Raw genomic sequence first — 17,571 nt, forward strand, 5'->3', positions numbered from 1 at the left:
ACCTTGCCCTCCACCTCTCCAGGAGCACTGAGGGACCAGAGCGAGGCATGTCTTTTGACACCGAGAGGCTTAACACCGCRGCGGGCAGCAGGGGCAGGACGGCAGGGCAGGGAGGCTGGTCCCGTGCTGCCGATACGTATGCGTTTGCAGCCTTAACAACGCGCTCGGGATTTTATGCTGCCCACATCAGCCGACCTCTCAGTAGCTAATCCCCAGCGTGCTGGGCAGTCCTCTCGCTGCTGGCAGCCTGGGCGGCTTGGGAAAGCAGGAGAGGTTGTTGGGCAAAGGGACAGAAGGGGAAGAGGACGGGGAGGAGTGTACACACACACGCACGCTCGCACACCTCGCAGACAGCAGGCAGCAGCACCGAATCAATTGCTRTTCACGGGGAGGTCCGTAGGGAGTCGAGCACTAAATAAAACAAGCAAGAGCATTAAGCGTGCAGATCTGGTCTCTGGCAAAAGTCCTTAAGGTAAAACCGGAGAGCAGATGCTCCTCAGCTCGGCAGAAGGCGCTTGCCGGCCCTTTGGAGACCGCCTGGCTCAGGCTCTGCGCTCACTACTTTCGCGATCATCTTCTCTGAATGTGGTTTTGTTTTTAAAGGAATCAATCAGGAAATGCAGGCAAAAGAAGTTGCTGAAAGCAGGACTGGTGTGGACGGGAGCTACATTCCTCTGGCTCTGTAGCACACAGGGAGCGACTGAACTTTTTGGCTTTTGAATATACATTTCTCCTCCGCAGACACTTTGGGCTTGTTACAAGGATAGAGCCACAGCATGTCACTGCACACTTCACGTCTGCTGTTAGAATAGCCAGACCGAGTCTGGGGAACCGCAAAGGAAGCAACGCTGGGGATTTGCTGTCTCTCCAAGGACAGTCACCTGTGAAAAGAAGCTGGAGAAAGGCAATTTATCTTGCTTTTCCAGATGACTGAAAATACCTACCGGATCCTGTCTCTTCAGTTTTCATCAGCAAGCAGCATCAAGGAAAGACAGCTGAACAACAAAAATGATATTAGTCGAATTTATTCCAGCATCTACTTTTTCTCAAGGAACTCTATGCCCATAGGGATTTGCTGCATGCATTTCCAAGACTARGGACCAATTACCACAGGTGCATGCCTGGCAGATCATGTGAGAATTTGCAGGTGAGAAACCTACCCTAGCAAGATTTTCTCTGCCCACTTTGAAGTATATGGTTTGGTATTGGCACAGCAATTCTTGCCTCTCTCTTTTCCCTTTAAATCTCTTGGGCTAACGGATTTCTTTCCTCACTGCAATTATGATCATTTGCAACATCAGTGCCATCAAAGATTGGAGCACTTTCCTCTCTCAGATCCTTCCCAGCGTTAACAAGACTCTGAACTTGGTACAGCAAGTGGAAGCCACCACRAGCTCGGTGGTAAGTGTCCTCCAGGACCCCGAGCAGGACAACTACCTGTCCAACAGCCAATCCATGAACTCCAGCAACTTCACGGCTGGCCTGGACCACTTGTTCCAGTATTCATACTCGGACAATGACCAGCTTTACAAGGAATACAAACCCCCTCCTCGAGATGCCATTCCTCTGCCCAAGGCTGTCCTCTACCTTCTCATGGCAGCTTTGGTGGTGGTGGCAGTGGCRTATGCGATTGTTGGGCATCTCATCAAGGACCTCATTCACGATTTTATAGGTGAGTGCTGGCGTCATGTGTTATGTATATGCGGTAAAAAAGAGCCTGTTTCAAAGCCTGGGGATGCTGGCTGGAGACTGTGCTTTGGTTTGGGTGGGTTTTAGATCAAGCCCTGACCCTTTCACAGTTATGAATCTATCCAATGTGCTGGGTTCTCCAGACTCAGCTGTGTGTTTGTTAACTTTCCAGAGAAAATGCTTGGGTTTAGCTTCCTTCCTAGGGAATTCAGGCCTGCATGTTTGCGTGTGTGTRTGTGTCTGTATAAACGCGTATGTGTGTGAGTCTGTGCTGCTGAAGGATTTTGAAGTGCATTGGCCAGTTTCAGCTGAACTTGTATTAGACATTTCTGAAATGAATAGTTTCATGACAACACATACTTTACCACAGGATAATGACCCACTAACGCCCCGTGAAAGAAAAGCTACAATATGAGCTCAACCCCTTGTTAGACTTCACTKAATCAACAAACTCCTAGGAAACCTGGTTCACCAGTCTGGCTCATTTGAACAGCACCTAGCACAGTGATCATAGCATCTGAGGCTGCTACAAAAAATCCATAAAGATTGTGTATTTTTATAAGAATTGGTCTCTTGGCCATGTAGTTTCATTTTGCTACTGACGAACAGGGTCTCTTGTCATTGGAAACAGCAGCTTAAACACTGTGCTGGCTGCTGCCACGGTGGGAWGGAAAATATGCTTGGTTGGTTATGGCAAGTACTCAGCAAAAAACTCTTGCAATTCGCCCCATAATTTGTAAGCTGGTGGTACTGGGGAGTGCAAGGCACCTCCAACCCTCATGCCATCTCTGATAAGGGTCTGCAGTGGGCAACACTGACTGATCCTTCCCTAGCATCTGCCAGAAGTCCCTGCTTTGGGACTTCTAGAGGTGGTATCTSTTACATTTTACTTCCCCTCCACAGGTGTGCCCAATTCCCTTCCAAATCCTCGGTACTTTCAGTACCTATGCCACGTCCTGGTGACAGGCTCGCAGTGTCCTTTGGGAGAGGAGGGCCTCGCTGCAGGGAGCTGCTGGTGCCCTAGTTTGGATGGAGGCCGGGAGGGATCCACAGAGAGATTTAATTCCACATTCCCGTTGATGTGCCTAAACCCCCCTGAAATGGCCAGGGAATGAGGTCCTCTGCATGGGTTCAGAGCTAAAATCCCTTTGCAGATGCCTTGCTACAAACTTGCCCCCAGTGGGGGCATGAAGCCCTACAGGTGCCTTGTCAGCAGTGAGAGAGAAGAGGTTGCATTAGTCTGGACTAAAACCCACATGTTTGTTCACAATTCCTCTYTATTTCCCCAATTTGGGGACGCAGGAGCTCTGGGGATGCACATCAGCCAAAACGCCAGCTGGTGCCTGCTCGAYGGGCAGCACTAAATAATTGTTAATGGGGGGCAAGTGAAGCCCCACCGTCAGCATGTCCCAGGGGACTGACAGCTGGGGGGACACAGTTCTTGGGGAGGAGGTGTGTGGGACAAGAARGAGATGAACCCCATGGCAGGGAGCATGCTCAGGGTCTTGTGGGAGGCTCAGATTTGGGAGTAGCAGGGAGCTGCTGCTACRGAGACTTTCTTCACCCAAGCTGGAYGGAAACAGATATAGTCTTAAGAGTGTTAAATATAACACTTAATCAGCAGCTTGCTGGGGCTATAACAGCTCCTGGCTCTGCTGCTCATCTGATTTAGTGCTGCCTTCCCAACAAAAGTAGGCAGCAGASACATCACCTAAAAATATATGTGGTCCTGCCCTGAGATACCCAAAGGGACCATGTTAGACAACCCCAGGTATTTATGGCAGGCCCTCGTATATCTATGCTGCTGCAGTCTCAGCGCCCTTGGGGCGACTCCACACCTAGAAACACCCGTGGTCCCAGAGAGCTGGGGACCACAACCCTGATTTAGAGTGCTCGAAAACCACGTCRCCAAGGGGTGCTGCGAAGCAGGGCCAAAAGCCGCAAAAATGGTGTGTCCTCTCAGGCAGGGAGGGAGGCTGAAGTCACTGCCTGTGGCCCGGGCTCCCCTGCAATGCTATTTCCAGCTCAGCCATGAAGCTCCCTGATGACCTTGGGCACCACCACATCAGCTTGCTCTGCGCCTTTTGCTTCTGCCCCTGTGCAAGATGGGGTCGGCGGGGTGCCCTTCCCTCRCAAAGGGGCTTCCAAACCCATTTGCAACCCCAGGACATCCCAGGACTGAACAAGAACAGAGACAGACCTCTAGTTTTCCTAATTTATCTCACTTTGTAAGAAGCCCTTTCCCAGGCTAAATACACCCACTTTCTAGACTGCAGGCAAAACATTCACTACGCTCAAGGCTAGACTCCTTCCCTGCACCCGGGCTGGAGATACCAGTGTGAGTTTCTGCCACGTACGGACAGAAATGAGAGGGCCTTTCCCAAACTCCAGATGCATCCCTCAGCACCACCGGCTGCCTCCAGCTTGTCCTATTTAGCACACTGAGCCCATCTTCACRCCGTTTATATACCGAAAATGAGGCAGTCCTCGGAGGAGAGCGGCCGAGATTGTGTTTGTTAACGTTGGCAAGCAGCAGCCTTTAAAGAGGTTTCATTTGAATGAGTTTGCATAAACTGATTTCGGGGACAGGACAGAGGGACCAAGGGACAGTAAATAAGAAGCTGGTCTATTAGCTCCTTTAGCACAATGGCTGRATTTATATACTCAGCAGCAGCACAAACCTCCGCTATCAGCATTTYGGTGCTAATCATATTTAGAAGGATACAGAGACAGATGGAAATAAGATGCCAAAGGGCTGGAGCCTGTTTCAGTGAGATTAAAGTGTGAATAGTTAATCACTACTTTAAACATTCGCTCAAAGACAGCAAAGATGATTTTGACTTCTCAATAACAGCTTGTAAGACATGGCTGGGAGAGTCGAAACACCACCCAGCCTCATGTGCTCACCAGGCCCACGAGAAGCGAGTTTTAGGATCAGTTTGGGATTGTGGGTGGGCTCTCTGGGTGTTGCTTTGCTCTTTTGATGGGCCCAGCCATGCCTTCACCCTGCAAAATTCAAAAGAGCACTTGAGACACTGTCAATGCTCTCCCAGCAGTTTCTTAAAAATTCAATTATAACTTCCCCAGGCATCCCCGAAGTCCAGGCAGCCCAGCAATGGAGAGACTAATGATGCTGTGATGTCCAGCAGGGTGGGGAGGAGCAGGAAATGGGAGGCTGAAGAGAAGAGAAGAAGATGTATCCTCGAATAGGCAAGCTGCCTGGGAGAAGGCAGAGTTGCCCTCCAGCCAGGGAAGGGTGGCAGTTTTGTCACCCATCTCCTGTCCAAGCAGTCTGGATACGGAAAAAAAAAAAAAAGAAAAGAAAAAAAAAAAAAAAAAGAAAAGAAAAAAAAAGAAAGAAAAAAAAGACTCTGAAAGAGCCAATGCTTACTTCTTCCTCAAGAGACCCAACCAAGAAATGCCCAAAACACTAAAAAAAAAAAAAAGAAAAGAAAAAAAAAGAAAGAAAAAAAAGACTCTGAAAGAGCCAATGCTTACTTCTTCCTCAAGAGACCCAACCAAGAAATGCCCAAAACACTTTTATTTCTCTCTGATCTCTCCCTGCTTGCTCTGAGCCACATGCCAGCCTCGGTCACAAGCTGCGGTGCCACTCGGCCAGGCCCGGGAAGCTGGTGACTCCTGGCACTGGGCTGCCTGAGCTGGGATTTAGTCCTTTTCTTAGCAGCCAGGTAACCTGCCAGAGRGGATAAGCACCAGGCAAAATCAGAAGGCGCCTGCAGGCTGTAGGGACAGCAGTGGCCAACGCGCTCCATGAGCAAAGGTTTGGGGYGAGAGGGCTGTACGGAAACAGGGTGGCTGAACCCCGCTCTGGCCAGGGCTTCCCAAAATAATTGGGTGGACCTGCCCAGCTCCGGGATGGAGGCGAACTCCCGAGGCAGGAGGAAGCCTTCTGCGTGAGCGTGTTTGGCGGCTGGCTCAGACCCGGCTGCCAGTTAAGACAAAWCAGGTCGTAACATTTAGAAAGCAGCTTAACTCCGGAGCACTGGCGAGCTGCCGGCAGGCAACGCTGCAGCTAAGTGCCGGCTTTGCAAATTACAAGCCTGTCGCCAATATATGAAGAACCTAATTACTGCGATCCTGGGGAATAAGCCCTCCTCCCTTCTCCAGCCCCAGCAGTTCAGTGCAAATCGCCTTTATTTAAACACAAAAAAAGAGAGAAAAAAAGGGGAGGGAAAAAAAGTTTAACTTGAAACAAAGCAGTTGCTATGGAGACTGTGGTGTGCGTGTGATCCCTGATGGAAGGCGACCTGCTATCTGCAAGCAAACCGCACAGAAAAGATCTATTAGTTTGCGTGGGAGCAGCTGCTCTGCGGGGGGAAGGCCGGTGGGCTTGCTGGAGGAGTGACGAGGGGAGACCTTTGCTGGCATCACCCAGTCCGGCCAAGGCCRTTTCCGCGTCGCAGATCCCTGGAGGAGACCTTAACCAAACTTTGGGAAGGGGCAGACGCCCGGCTGCAGGGGAGGCTCGCAGCCACCGGTGGGGTGATGCTGCTTGATGCCTTTGGGGCTGGTGGAAACCCTAAGGCGTTCTCGGAGCAGGTCTCTCTTCTCTTTGCCCTTTTGGCCCATCAGCCCTCTTTTTATTTTTCTGCCTTATCGCCATCCACCACATTTCAGGTTCCTTTTAGGAAACCATCTCCTTGAACAAAGAAACTGCGTGTGAATGTAGCATTGCTGAAAATAGCTCCTGGGTGATCCTGCAGGGAATCGGGATCTGCTTTTAATTGTTCCCCCGYAGAACCACAGGGCCCTTAGGATAACTCAGCCCTCGGCTCTCTTAGGAGGCAGAGACTGCAGATTGCGTCGGGCCCATCAGAGGGGACTTCTCTCTCCTTTTCTGGGCCTGTTTTGGGAATGATCCATTTGACTTCCATAGCTATAGGAAAAGAAGAGACAATACCAAGTTTGCATCTGTTTCCCCACCTCTCCAAGGGGTGAATTACACTTTGACCCCACCAACTGCAGCACTGTAGTCAGACCAGTAGTTGGGATCACACTTTGGTGCCAACCTACTTCTGACCCTGACCCTCTCTGCCTCAGTTTCCCTCTTGCTCAACAATAATGCACAGGGGTGCGTTAGCGACTCCTTGGCTGCTGTTTCATGGGTGTCAATGTCTAGCAGAGGACTCAGCAGCAGCTGCCACAGGATGACCRTGCCCCACCTCAGCCCTGGCATCACAGTGGCTGGTCCTACCAGGCTGCAGTCCTTGGCCCAACATACGGTCCCAGAGGTCTGGCCCTGGGAAAAGCAGGCAGAGGTGACCCCATGCTCAGAGAGCTGCTTTTCAGGCCAAACCTTTGCTGTGCAAAGCCCAGGCAGCAGGCTGGCTCCCTGCTCACAGCACGGCCGGGCACTGACCAAGGCTAGCAAAGGGTGGCTCGGGACAGAGCTGTAACTGTGCCTCCCACAGCAGCATTTGGGTTCCTATCTCGGCTCACATAGTCTTGCAATGTGCTGTGCGTGGTCCCTGGGATGAGGACTTTCTACCTCGGTGGAAGCGCTGGGCTTGCTTGAGCTGACTCTCAGTGAAACACTTCACTCTCCAGCCGGCTTTGCGCTGCCTCTGCGGCTAACGCCTGAGGCTGCAGCACGCTGAGAGCAACTTGCCATGCACAGGAGCATCTTCGCCTGCCGCATCCCACATCTGAGACATCACCTCTTGGAGACCTGCTCTCCAGAGCAGCAATGGTGCCAGACAAACAGGACTTGGACCAAATGCGGGTTTGGTCCAGTGAGTTGGTTGTTCGTTGCAGAGAAGAAGCCGCTTGACGAGAGCACGGTGACTGAATGCCTCTTCCGCAGCCCCCCTTCGCCATCAGTCCCATTATGCCGGTGACAGCTCTGCAGAGAGGTTGTCTCCTTACCTGCCAATCTGCAAAGCAGTGGGCTCCTTCTTCCTAGGGTTGCTCAGGCTCTTCTTCTGCAAAACTCAGCCAGCATAGCTAATTTAAGAAATTTGTGCAAAACAGGAGAGGAAGAACAGGCTTCAGCAGCAAGTTATTTAGAAAGATGTGAATTTGGGGGGAAAAAGGAACTTTTTGCTCACAAATTACCACTGACAGAGGCAGAGATTTCCTAGCAGATCAACCAGGGAGATTGCTGCTTATTCAGCTAATGAATAACCAGAGTCTTTCCTGCAAATGATACAGAAATGATGTGGTGCTTGTCTCCAGTGGTGATTGCTGCCTTGTGTCAGGCAGATGAGGGATACCCATGAACTCAGGTGTGCTGGAGATGCATTGGCCTGAGCTGGTCCTATCCTGGGGGAGAGAACAAAGTGATCAGTGGCTCAGGATCTGTTTCAGATGAAGAAATGCTTCTGCTTCTGGAAAAAGGGCTTTTTTAGCAGGTGTTTTCACACCCAATTCCATTTAAAGCAGATGAAATGAGAACACAAGTTTGAACGTTCATCTAACATTTTTCCTCTTCCGTTGTTTGTTTCCATCTCTGCTGGGGGGTGTGAACATCTCACTCTTTCAGTTACAGCTAAATTTCAAAACTTTCTCCCACTTTTCTCCACTCTTCTGACTGCCAAGACTCATCCACCATAAGTAGGGAAACACCTGAATTATCGAGGTCTCAGCAAGACCTATTTTCTTGGTGTCTGTGCTCTTCCTGTCATGTAGGACAATATCCATGTCAAGGTGCTAAAGTCACAGCAGAAGTGCCTTTAACAAGTTTGGATTCAAAGAAGGTATGAGATTTTATTTTTGCTGCAGTATTTCTGGATATCTAGGTGTCAGCTGGCTGCATGGGGATGGGGGGACAGGTCTGTATCACCTCATGCTACAGAGCGGCTGGAGCAGGAGCTATTTTTCAGCCTTCGGCTACCAGAGGGCTGAACTGGCACCTGTGTTGCTCCAGGGTCACCTTTCCCAGGACTCTGGAGGAGAGACTGCAGAAGCAGTGGGGTAAGAGGGCAGTTTTCATCCATCATCTGGGCCACAGTCCAGACCTGCAGATTCAACTGGAATTGGAACTTTTTTTTTTTTGGGGGGGGGGGGAGACAACCCTGGCTGGAAACTAAGGCATGAAGCTCCCAGCTTTACTGGAATAGAAATAAGGCACAAGAGGTGAAGGGGAGAGCGGAGGGGACATTACACTCACCACTGGTGGTGAGCTGCCAACTGTTCATAAGCCAAGTCCTGGAGTCCTGGGTTTTCACCCCACTACAGAAGGGACAGTAGGTGTTACCAGCTGGGGAGTTTAGATGAACTTGGTGCAGGGCTAAAACATGCTGCAAGAGCCAGGCAGCCCAGAATGGAGATTGCTGCTCCCTCCCTAACACCGCTCAACACGTCCCAAAGGCCTTGCTGTTTGGGGAGGCTGTGGAAGACTCAGGCAGAGCCAGGGAGGTGCAGAGGCACCAAGTGCCACTTAGCAATTCCTCCACTCTCAATTTCCCGTCTGCCCYGTCTCCTCTTCCCGGCTGTTCCTGATCAGTCACTCTATATGGACCTCACCCCATCGCAGCACCTTCTGCCTCACCTTTAGCCCTGCAGGATGGGGACTGGCGCGCTGACCCGCGGCAGAGCCGGTGAGGAGGGGAGTTGCACGGCTGAGCTGGGATGCTGCGGGGGCTTGGCAGCCCAGGACACACTGCTCAGCCCCAGCCTGGCTCTGAGACCTGGAGGACGGCATTTTGTCTATCTGTTTAATCTGAGGCCTCCACAAAGGAAGCTTTGTCACCGCCAGCATGCCCTGATTTTGCAGCACATGCCAAGACCTCCTTTCTGGAGGTGGGTAAGGGGAGGCAAATGCTCTCACCTACCTTCACATGCAGCCTTTCCAGCCCTGGGGATGCTGCTGCAGTCAGCACTGCGGTACCGGCTGCGCTGTCTCAGGACTGGAACTGCGGATCCCTGCTCGTTGGAGCTGGACCTTGGGTGCCTGGGTCCCTTGGGTGCCTCAGCGTTGTTGGGTGCCCCAGGTCTGCTGGGTGCCCCAGGGCCATTGCAGGTTCAGTCACTTTCCTCACTAGATCTCTGCTGCTGAAAGCCGTCAGCTGTAACGGGGCAACACTGCTCTGGTGAGCGTGCTGGGTTTGCAGGTCTGCTAGGGGCAATTAGAAAGCAGGGGAAAATCTAGTGGCCAGAGCTGCCAGCTGGGCAGGGAGATGTGATGGATTCGCTCTCGGCCAGATCGGAAATAGATGAGTCCAGCTCATTTATCCGCTGTCTCCTCTCAGCTCCCATAGGGAGGAGAACCGGGGAGAAGTCCCAGGTGTTGGGACAGGACTCCGTGTGTGAGTAGCGGTGTGCGTGCATTGGGGTAGGTGTTCCTCTGCAGGTGTTTCAGCCTCTCTTTGTTTCATTTGCTTTCCGACTGGAGCGTGCGTGAACATGAACGTCAGCTTTGCTCTGCAACAGGATCTGATTTCKCTGTGGGTGGCAGTTGTGTCTATTTGATGTTGCTCGTATGAACCCCCTGCCAGATTTAAGGGATGGAAAGAAAAATACCTGTAGTGATAGCAAGAGATTTAGCTACCTTCAGCCAGTTACCACTGTCCCCCGGCTCCTAGCCCTCACCACCCTCTGATTTCCAAACTGTGATGGGTTTGCTCCCAGAGGCTCCTAACCTGTGCTTGTGCATCAAGTGAGGTTGCTCAACCAAGCCCATGAGATCAAAGACCCTATGGTCCTTCCACATCGGAGCATGGTCTGATCACACCAGGACACTGCCCTCCCTGGCTGGGACTGGAGACATGAAGGGCTTCTCTGTCCCCCTTCCTTGGGTTTCCCCGGCAGCCTCCACGCGCTGGGACGAGGCGCTGAGATTCAGCCCTCCTGCCCCGTCCGGCGGCCGAGGCTCGAGGGAGGAGCTGCCCGGGGCATCAATTCCCGGCTAAACCCTGGATTACCGCTCGCCGCCAGCTGGGCTTTGGCGGGCTGCAGCCCTAAGACGGCTGCACGAGCCGCGGCTGGGAGGGAGCGGGACAGCGGATATTTGCGGGAGGACGAGGACACTGACATTTTTATGATCGTTTCTATGTGGCCCTGCCGCAGGAAATCCTTCACCGGCTCCGCGCGGGGGCCACACTCGCTCTCCTCCCCCCTTTTCCGCACATGGCAACATGCTGAAGTTACAGGCCATAAATGGCCACAAATAACGTGTAATTGTGTAATTACTTCACTCCTTACTTACACAGTCAAATCATAAAGGCATCGCAGTAAATACCCTCTAATGACAGCCTAATTACATCTTCCTGCAGATTACTGGGTAATTAGATCCAGCAGGCTCCAGAAATAATTCCCAGGGAAGCAGCGGTTCGGATTAGAGCGTACAGTCCTGCCCGCACTTACCCAGGAATTAGACTGCAGCAGTCTTACGCAAGCCTGCCTTCTCCCGCGGCCACCCAAGCYGGACACGGCCCCTCCAGCGAGGAAGCATCGCAGCCCTTGCAAACGGGGCCGCTTTTCCCGAGGAAGCGGTTCGGCCTGACTCTTTAGCCAAGCTCCCAGGCTCTTCCCTAAAATTTCCAGCCTCAGCGGTTCTTCCCTTATCGCCACGTTGCCCCATCCAGCTCTTGCTTCTTTTGCTGCTTACGCAAAACTGACACCCCCAAGGATTTGCCCGCTCCCCACTGGGTCACCAAATACCACCTCAYGCCGCTCGTGGGCACGCACAGACGTGGCCTTTGCTTCCCTCCCTCCGCACGCAGCAACTCCCAGCYGAGGGCTCCCGGCAGGCTTGGGGACCTGTCACCCGTCTTTCTGCAGCCTAAGCCTATTCCTCCTGCTGGACCAGCCCGTGCTCCCACCGGAGTTTTACAGCTGACGTCAAGGAGCGCAAGCYGAGACCTTTAATAGTATTTGTAGGAGGCAATCTTATTACTGCCTTCCGCTTCCTCGCCGCAACGGCTGCAACGAGACTAGCAGGTCTCAAGGGTATGGGTCCGGCCAACGTGACTCTCYGCCTGGGGCAACCATGAAGGCAGTTTAGGTCCAAGTCCAATAAATCCAAGCAAAACGGAGTGCATAAAGGAGAAAAGACATAAATGAGCCTTTTAGGTTTGGCTGACATCCCCTTTGGGGGAAACGCTTGTGACTGGGATCCCAGGTTTTGGCCAGGGAATGGATAAATCAAATGAAAACTAAACGCCCCATAGCCCCCGGGCCCCCTCTGCCTGGGCTCTGGGCGCAGAGGGGCCCAACCACGACTGCTGCGAGCGTGGTCCCGCTGGCAGCCTCGCAGGTGCCTCTCTCCCYGCCGCTCCCATCGCAACGAGCAGCCAGGCTGAGCACAGCCCACGTCCACCAGCGCCCAGACAGCTTCCCCGCGGCTGTCGCTGAGTGCTGCAGAGGCGAACACAGAAGAGAAAATAAGGAAAAATAGAGAAAATATTTTCTTTCTTGCATTGCTCCTTCCCTGGGGTGGGGAAGAGCTGCAGCGCGGTGCTGAGAGCAGAGGAAGGGCTCTGAGCGGCGCGACAAGGCTGGAGCCGGGCTCGCGGGGCGTCGAGCCGCCTCCACCAGCCCCAGCGTGAGTTTGCTGGGTGCCACTGGGCAGCACATTTCCATCAGCACCCCAAGGCCATGTTTCCTATCTCGCCAAAACAGGCCCTGCGGCACAAGTCACAAGTCTCTGTCTTCCAGGACAAGATTCTCACCGGGTGAAAATCCAGGCGCTCCTTGCACGCCAGGGGGTTAAATCAGGCTAGTCTCGTGGGGTTTGCCCAGGGGAGACCAGGATTTCTGGTGAAATCATTTTCGCATTTTATCTCCATGGTGGTTGCAGAATCCTGGGGTTAAAACCAGCAAAGGACAAACCAGTCTCTGCACCGCAGTCTCGAAGGCCTTCCCTGAGCAGTTGAGAGCTGCCGCACGGTGGCTCATGGCTGCAGCCAGCCGGGCCAGGGTCAAGTCTTCAGGGAGGCCCTGCGTCGTACAGGGTCTAGGGTAAGGCAAGGGKTGCACCGGGCTGGAAACAGCTCCAATTGCCCTAGCTACTGCATTAAGGCATGTGCTGAAAGGGCTGGTGGCACCAGCAACCCTCATTGCCCTCCTTCCAAGCCCCCATGGTGGGACTAAGCTTCTGCCTTGGCTCAGCAGCAGGAACGTCACCACAAAAAAACACACACCTTGCTCTAGGGCATGGCTTAGCCAAGTGGTTTGAGGCTGGAGAAGTCAAACATTGTGCTGCAAAGATGATAAAACTTTTGGATTTCCTTCAAAATTGCTGGAGAGGGGTAGGGAGGGGTGAAGCCCCATTTCTGTCATTTCTAAAAAGCACCAAAATTCAACACATGGTGTTTTGCTGTAGGTCCAAGCCTGCACTGAGCACACAGAGGACCTCAGGTCTTTCCCATTTCTCCTCTCACACCTGCACCAACATCTGAGCCCTACTTGTGCCCTATGAAACGAGATCTTTTGCWCTGCTCATCGCTGAGATCGCAGCTGGATTTTTCATGAGCCACCTCTTGCTGCTTRGCAATCAATCCCTGATCTGTGCCCATGCTGGGGCCTGAGACAACCACCAAAAGGCTAATCTCCAGGGAGCCCCACACCTCGCTGCGCTCGGGATGGCATGCTGGGATTTGCAATCACTTGGCCTCAGTTTTGCTGGAGAACTTTTTTCTGTAGCCCATGAAAAAGGCAAGCTCTCGTTTTGATTGCCTTTCTCCGTCCCCGTGCTCCATCAGCCAGGCTGCCTCCTCCCAGGGAAGAATTGCAATTGAAATCTTCTGCAGGAACATAAAAGACTCTGAAATAGCCCATGCCACAAAGGAGAGAAACATTATTTCTCAGGAGTGATCCGTCAGCGAAGAAGTGAAGTCCCTCAGAAGCAAATAAAACAGGCCGGTCCCTTTGTCTGCCTCACGATAACCATCTCCGTTTTATTTCATTAGCAAGTATGTCTCTTATCTGCTGTTCCCTTCCATTTTCATAATTGGCAAGATAGCAGGGTCCCGGGCTCTGGTAGAGTTCCTCCCTGGTCAATTGGATTCAGAAATAGGTTGGATCGGGTTTAATGAAAGCTAATTATAAATCTTGCATGGGCTTTGCTGGGCCCACAGCTCTGCTGACTGCAGGCACGGAGGAGAGCAGAAGTCTGGTGCTGGGTCAGTGCTAAGACACCATCCAGCTGATGTCTACACAGAGATTTGGGACTGATCCCGCCTTCTGGGGATGGGAAGACCACCAAGCACCCCTGGGAGCTGAAGGATGGGCTGGCAAACCCACACAGTGCCCTGGCTCGCTGCAGGCTGGCATCAGCAYGGGGATCTCCATGCTGCTCTACTTGCCTCCGGTTCCTCCTCTCCAACCATCTTGCTKCCAGGGAAGTGGCACCCTCCACTGGCACCCTCCAGTCCAACTTCAGGGCATGTTCCTCGGGAAGGAGAGTGCCCATTGGGCCCTGTCCTGGGAGAGCCTGGTGCATCTGCCCTCCCTTCGCAGGACTCAGACCCTGGCATCGCTGTGAAGCACATGGCAGAGGCCACCGAAATGCTGGCTGGGCTCAGCCTGGTGCTTGCAGTGCACTTCTTCCAGCCCAGCCCGGCGAGCCTGAGCACGCAGAGGCAGAGGGAGTATTTCCCTGGTGTGCACATGCAGGCATATTCCAGGGTGTTTGGATTGCAGAGGGAAACAGTGTTTGCAAGCCTTGCACACCGTCCCAGTGGGTGTTTGTCTGTCCRGGAGCGCCTGTGCTGACTGCAGTGTGATCACAGCCAGAAGGCTTTGTGCCAGCAAGAGCCTGTGTATCCCTGCTTCAAACTTATTACAGAGGCTGACTGGTGTCTCCCAGGAAACTTTGCCCAGTTTCTCCTTACGTGCAGTGCACAGATCCTGCAACCCAGCTAATCTGTCACCCCAACAGCAGCAGCACTTCCAGCCCTGCCTGCACTGTGTCCAGGCCTGGCACTGGGGAGCAGAAAACTGGTCCAGGAGGGAGTCCCAGTCCCCCTTCAATCCCTGCCCTTTTCCCTCAGCTGGTGCCTGCCCCTGCTCCATTTTCCCCTACCTATTCCAACAACACTCCACCACCTGAAAGCCCCTGAGCATCACTTTGGAGATGCCAAGCAGTGGTCCCTGAACCACAGGCGGGCTGCTCACCCCTTGCCACCTGCCCCCCCATCACCCGCCTAGTTCCTGTCCAGCCCCAAGGCCTCCTCTCCCCTCACCCCAGCTCTCTACCACTTTGCTTTTCTCACTGCTAGCACCTCCCACCACTGCTGTGCACAGGCTCTTACAGCTTGCATAGTCCTCAATAGTCAAATTTAAACCCCAGAAACAATAAATAATTTGGAAGCGGCAGCATCTTTCCACTGAGCCACATGCTGCAGGGCACGTCCCGGTCACACCACCATCCAGCAGCGATCCTTGCCTGTCTGGGTGGTGAATTGTCCCCAGGGCTGTCAGAGGGGCCAGACTAGCTCAAGGCTGTGCCCTATTTTTTGGGGTGGCCTGCCAGAAATACGGCCCACAAGCAACTCTTCCTGGCCACAGAGGGTTTCAAGGCCTGGCACATCATGATACACTCTCATGGCCAATTAACCAAGACCCTGGCCACTGCTCCTGGCCACTGGCTTGGATCACGCTTACTTATTTCAGCAGTGGCCACATTTGAATTTGACATGGTGACTTTGTCAGGATCTCAATTTCCAACAGCAGAAAGCACAAAATACATTGCTTTCCTGTGCCGGAGAGCCCAGATGCACCGCTTCGCATACACTTAATTTTAATTTTCTGGATTAGCGGTGTGATTTCATTTGCCTATGCCCAGAGAACCTCCAGAAACCAGCAGCCTGAGAACTAACACGCTGTTGGGAGAAGCGGAGGGGCACAAATACYGTCGCTGCCAGGAGGGAGCGTGGGAAGGAGCATCCCATCTGTGGAGATGGGGAGCCAAACAGGACAGAGGGGCTGGGAGAGGACCCCCCTGGGGGGTTAATAACCAGAGCGATGGTTGGACAAAGCAGCAGCTTCCCAGCTGGCACGCTGGGATTTGAGTCTGGGAACTGGAACAGGCTCCAGGTAGCCAGGGGCTCATTTTGTGCTTTTTCCTCTCCTTCCAGACTGGATCTTCGGTCCCAGCCCAGACGACAACAGCAACAAGAGCGACATTAACTGCATCAGCAACAGCGTCAACGAGATGAGCGAGATGCCCGAGGTGCCGCGGCGCCGGGACCGCCAGCCCCAGGACGTGGTCATCGCCATCGGCGAGACCTGCCACCTGCCGCGGCAGACGTGACGGCGGCCACGGCGTGGGTGACAGCCGGCGCCGGCGGGCGATCCCTGGGGTAGGGCCGACAGGAAGCGCCTCTTTTATAATCTCTTGCCACGAGCGACTTTGCTGTTCTTGGGGAGCATCTCACCAGCATCCCTGGGAGCRGCGAATAAACCCCACCGAGACCACCCGTTGTGGGACAAATCAGTGCTGCTCACTTCCCTCTCCCACAAAACCAAGCTGGGGGAGGGCTGGTCTCCTCCCGTGGCTGCTACAGGGCACCTGGGCAGGAGGGACATTCCCAAGGGTGGCAGGACCCACCAGTGCTCGTGGCTGCCTCGCAAGGCAGGGCCGACTGGAGAAAGGTGTGAGCTGCAGCCACATGGCGACTGGCAGCACGTGCTGGCACTGCAACACTGCAGAGCAAATCCATACTCATCCCGGCTTTGCCAACCTCTGAGGACTTGGCTGGGGGTGGGGTGTGTGGCATGAACCCTTCCTCCTGGCTCATCAGTCCTGCCCTGACATCTGCCCTCTGGTGTTTACAACCTTCCTTTCTTCCCTGTGAATAGCAAAAAACAGGAAAAAAAATGAAGAATGCACCAACCAAACAAAGATCACGAAGGAAACGAGCCAGAGAGGAGGCAGCTGGTCCTTTTGTGCATGGTTGTCCTGTGTCGTGGGGACATGGTGGGGAAAAGAGGGAAGGAGCASGGGGTAGCGGGAAGATGATGAGACTACATGAGAAATGTGGGTGTCCGTGCAAACTCCCCTTCTCAGCCACCCCAACTTGCAGGCAGAGTCACTGTGCTGCTCGTGTCCCCTGCCCACCCCGCACRGTGCCCACGTCACCACCAGCAGCCTCCCAGCACGTTGGGTGGCTTCAAGCCAGGGTGACAGATCCAGGCTTACTGGGTCTCCAGGGCTGCTGCAGATGTGGGGACAGAGAGACCAGGATGCAGCAGGGATCTGGGGCTGCAGCGTGAGCCAAGCCTTGGGGGAAGGTGGCCAAACCCAGCCCTGGCGCATCGGCCACAAGGGAGGTGAACTCCTCCAGGTGCAATACAAGAGCTCAGGGCTGTGCTCGCTTGTAATCAGCTGTCAAGGGACCTTTCKGGAGGAGGAGAGCATCTAATCGCTCCTCCTATGTCCAGGATGAGAGTTGGCCATGCCAGTCCCTTGCAGACCAGGGTTGCTCATTTGCAGGATCAGAGCAGGATGATTTCATCCCAGATCCTACAGATTTCCACCAAACCCACCAACATTTTTTGGTTGTAAACCTATCTAGGAAACTCATTCTCTCAGTAGTTTTGCAGCTCCAACTCACAGCCAGTTTCACAGGGTGCACTCTTGCGCTGGCTCTGGGGTAGAGGGAGGCCAGCCCCAGGACCACCTCCCCAAAGACACTTCCCTGCATGCCCAGGGCCAGGCCAAAGCCACCAGATCCCCTCTACCACCAGCTCTAGTTGAACAAATCATCCCCTGACCATGGAGCAAACTGGTTCTGCTGCATCCCTTAGACCCATCCTGGTGTGGCCACACCCTTAGTGATCCCAAAGTAGCCAACTTTGCAAGCCAGCTGGGCTTGCTGGCTCTGTGCTGTGGTCAGCCRGAACACGTGCGCCCAATGTTGGGAGGCACACACGAGCCAACGGACATAGAGACCTTCCAGGGAGCCCCCAAATCCTTTC

General features: G+C 53.5%; 1 protein-coding gene across 1 annotated transcript; it reads left to right on the forward strand.

The window, feature by feature from the left end:
- The first annotated feature begins 237 nt into the window (after nt 1-237).
- LOC146594163 (uncharacterized) lies at nt 238-16,084 on the forward strand. The gene is made up of 2 exons (XM_085308102.1): nt 238-1,672; nt 15,729-16,084. Exons 1-2 carry the CDS (start codon nt 1,282-1,284, stop codon nt 15,902-15,904), a joined length of 567 nt encoding a protein of 188 aa, XP_085164228.1. The 5' UTR covers nt 238-1,281; the 3' UTR covers nt 15,905-16,084.
- Nucleotides 16,085-17,571: the final 1,487 nt, after the last annotated feature.

The sequence above is a fragment of the Rhea americana genome, unplaced genomic scaffold (assembly GCF_003343005.1).
Source record: "Rhea americana isolate MKP2758 unplaced genomic scaffold, rheAme1 scaffold_27, whole genome shotgun sequence".
NCBI classification, from domain to species: Eukaryota; Metazoa; Chordata; class Aves; order Rheiformes; family Rheidae; genus Rhea; species Rhea americana.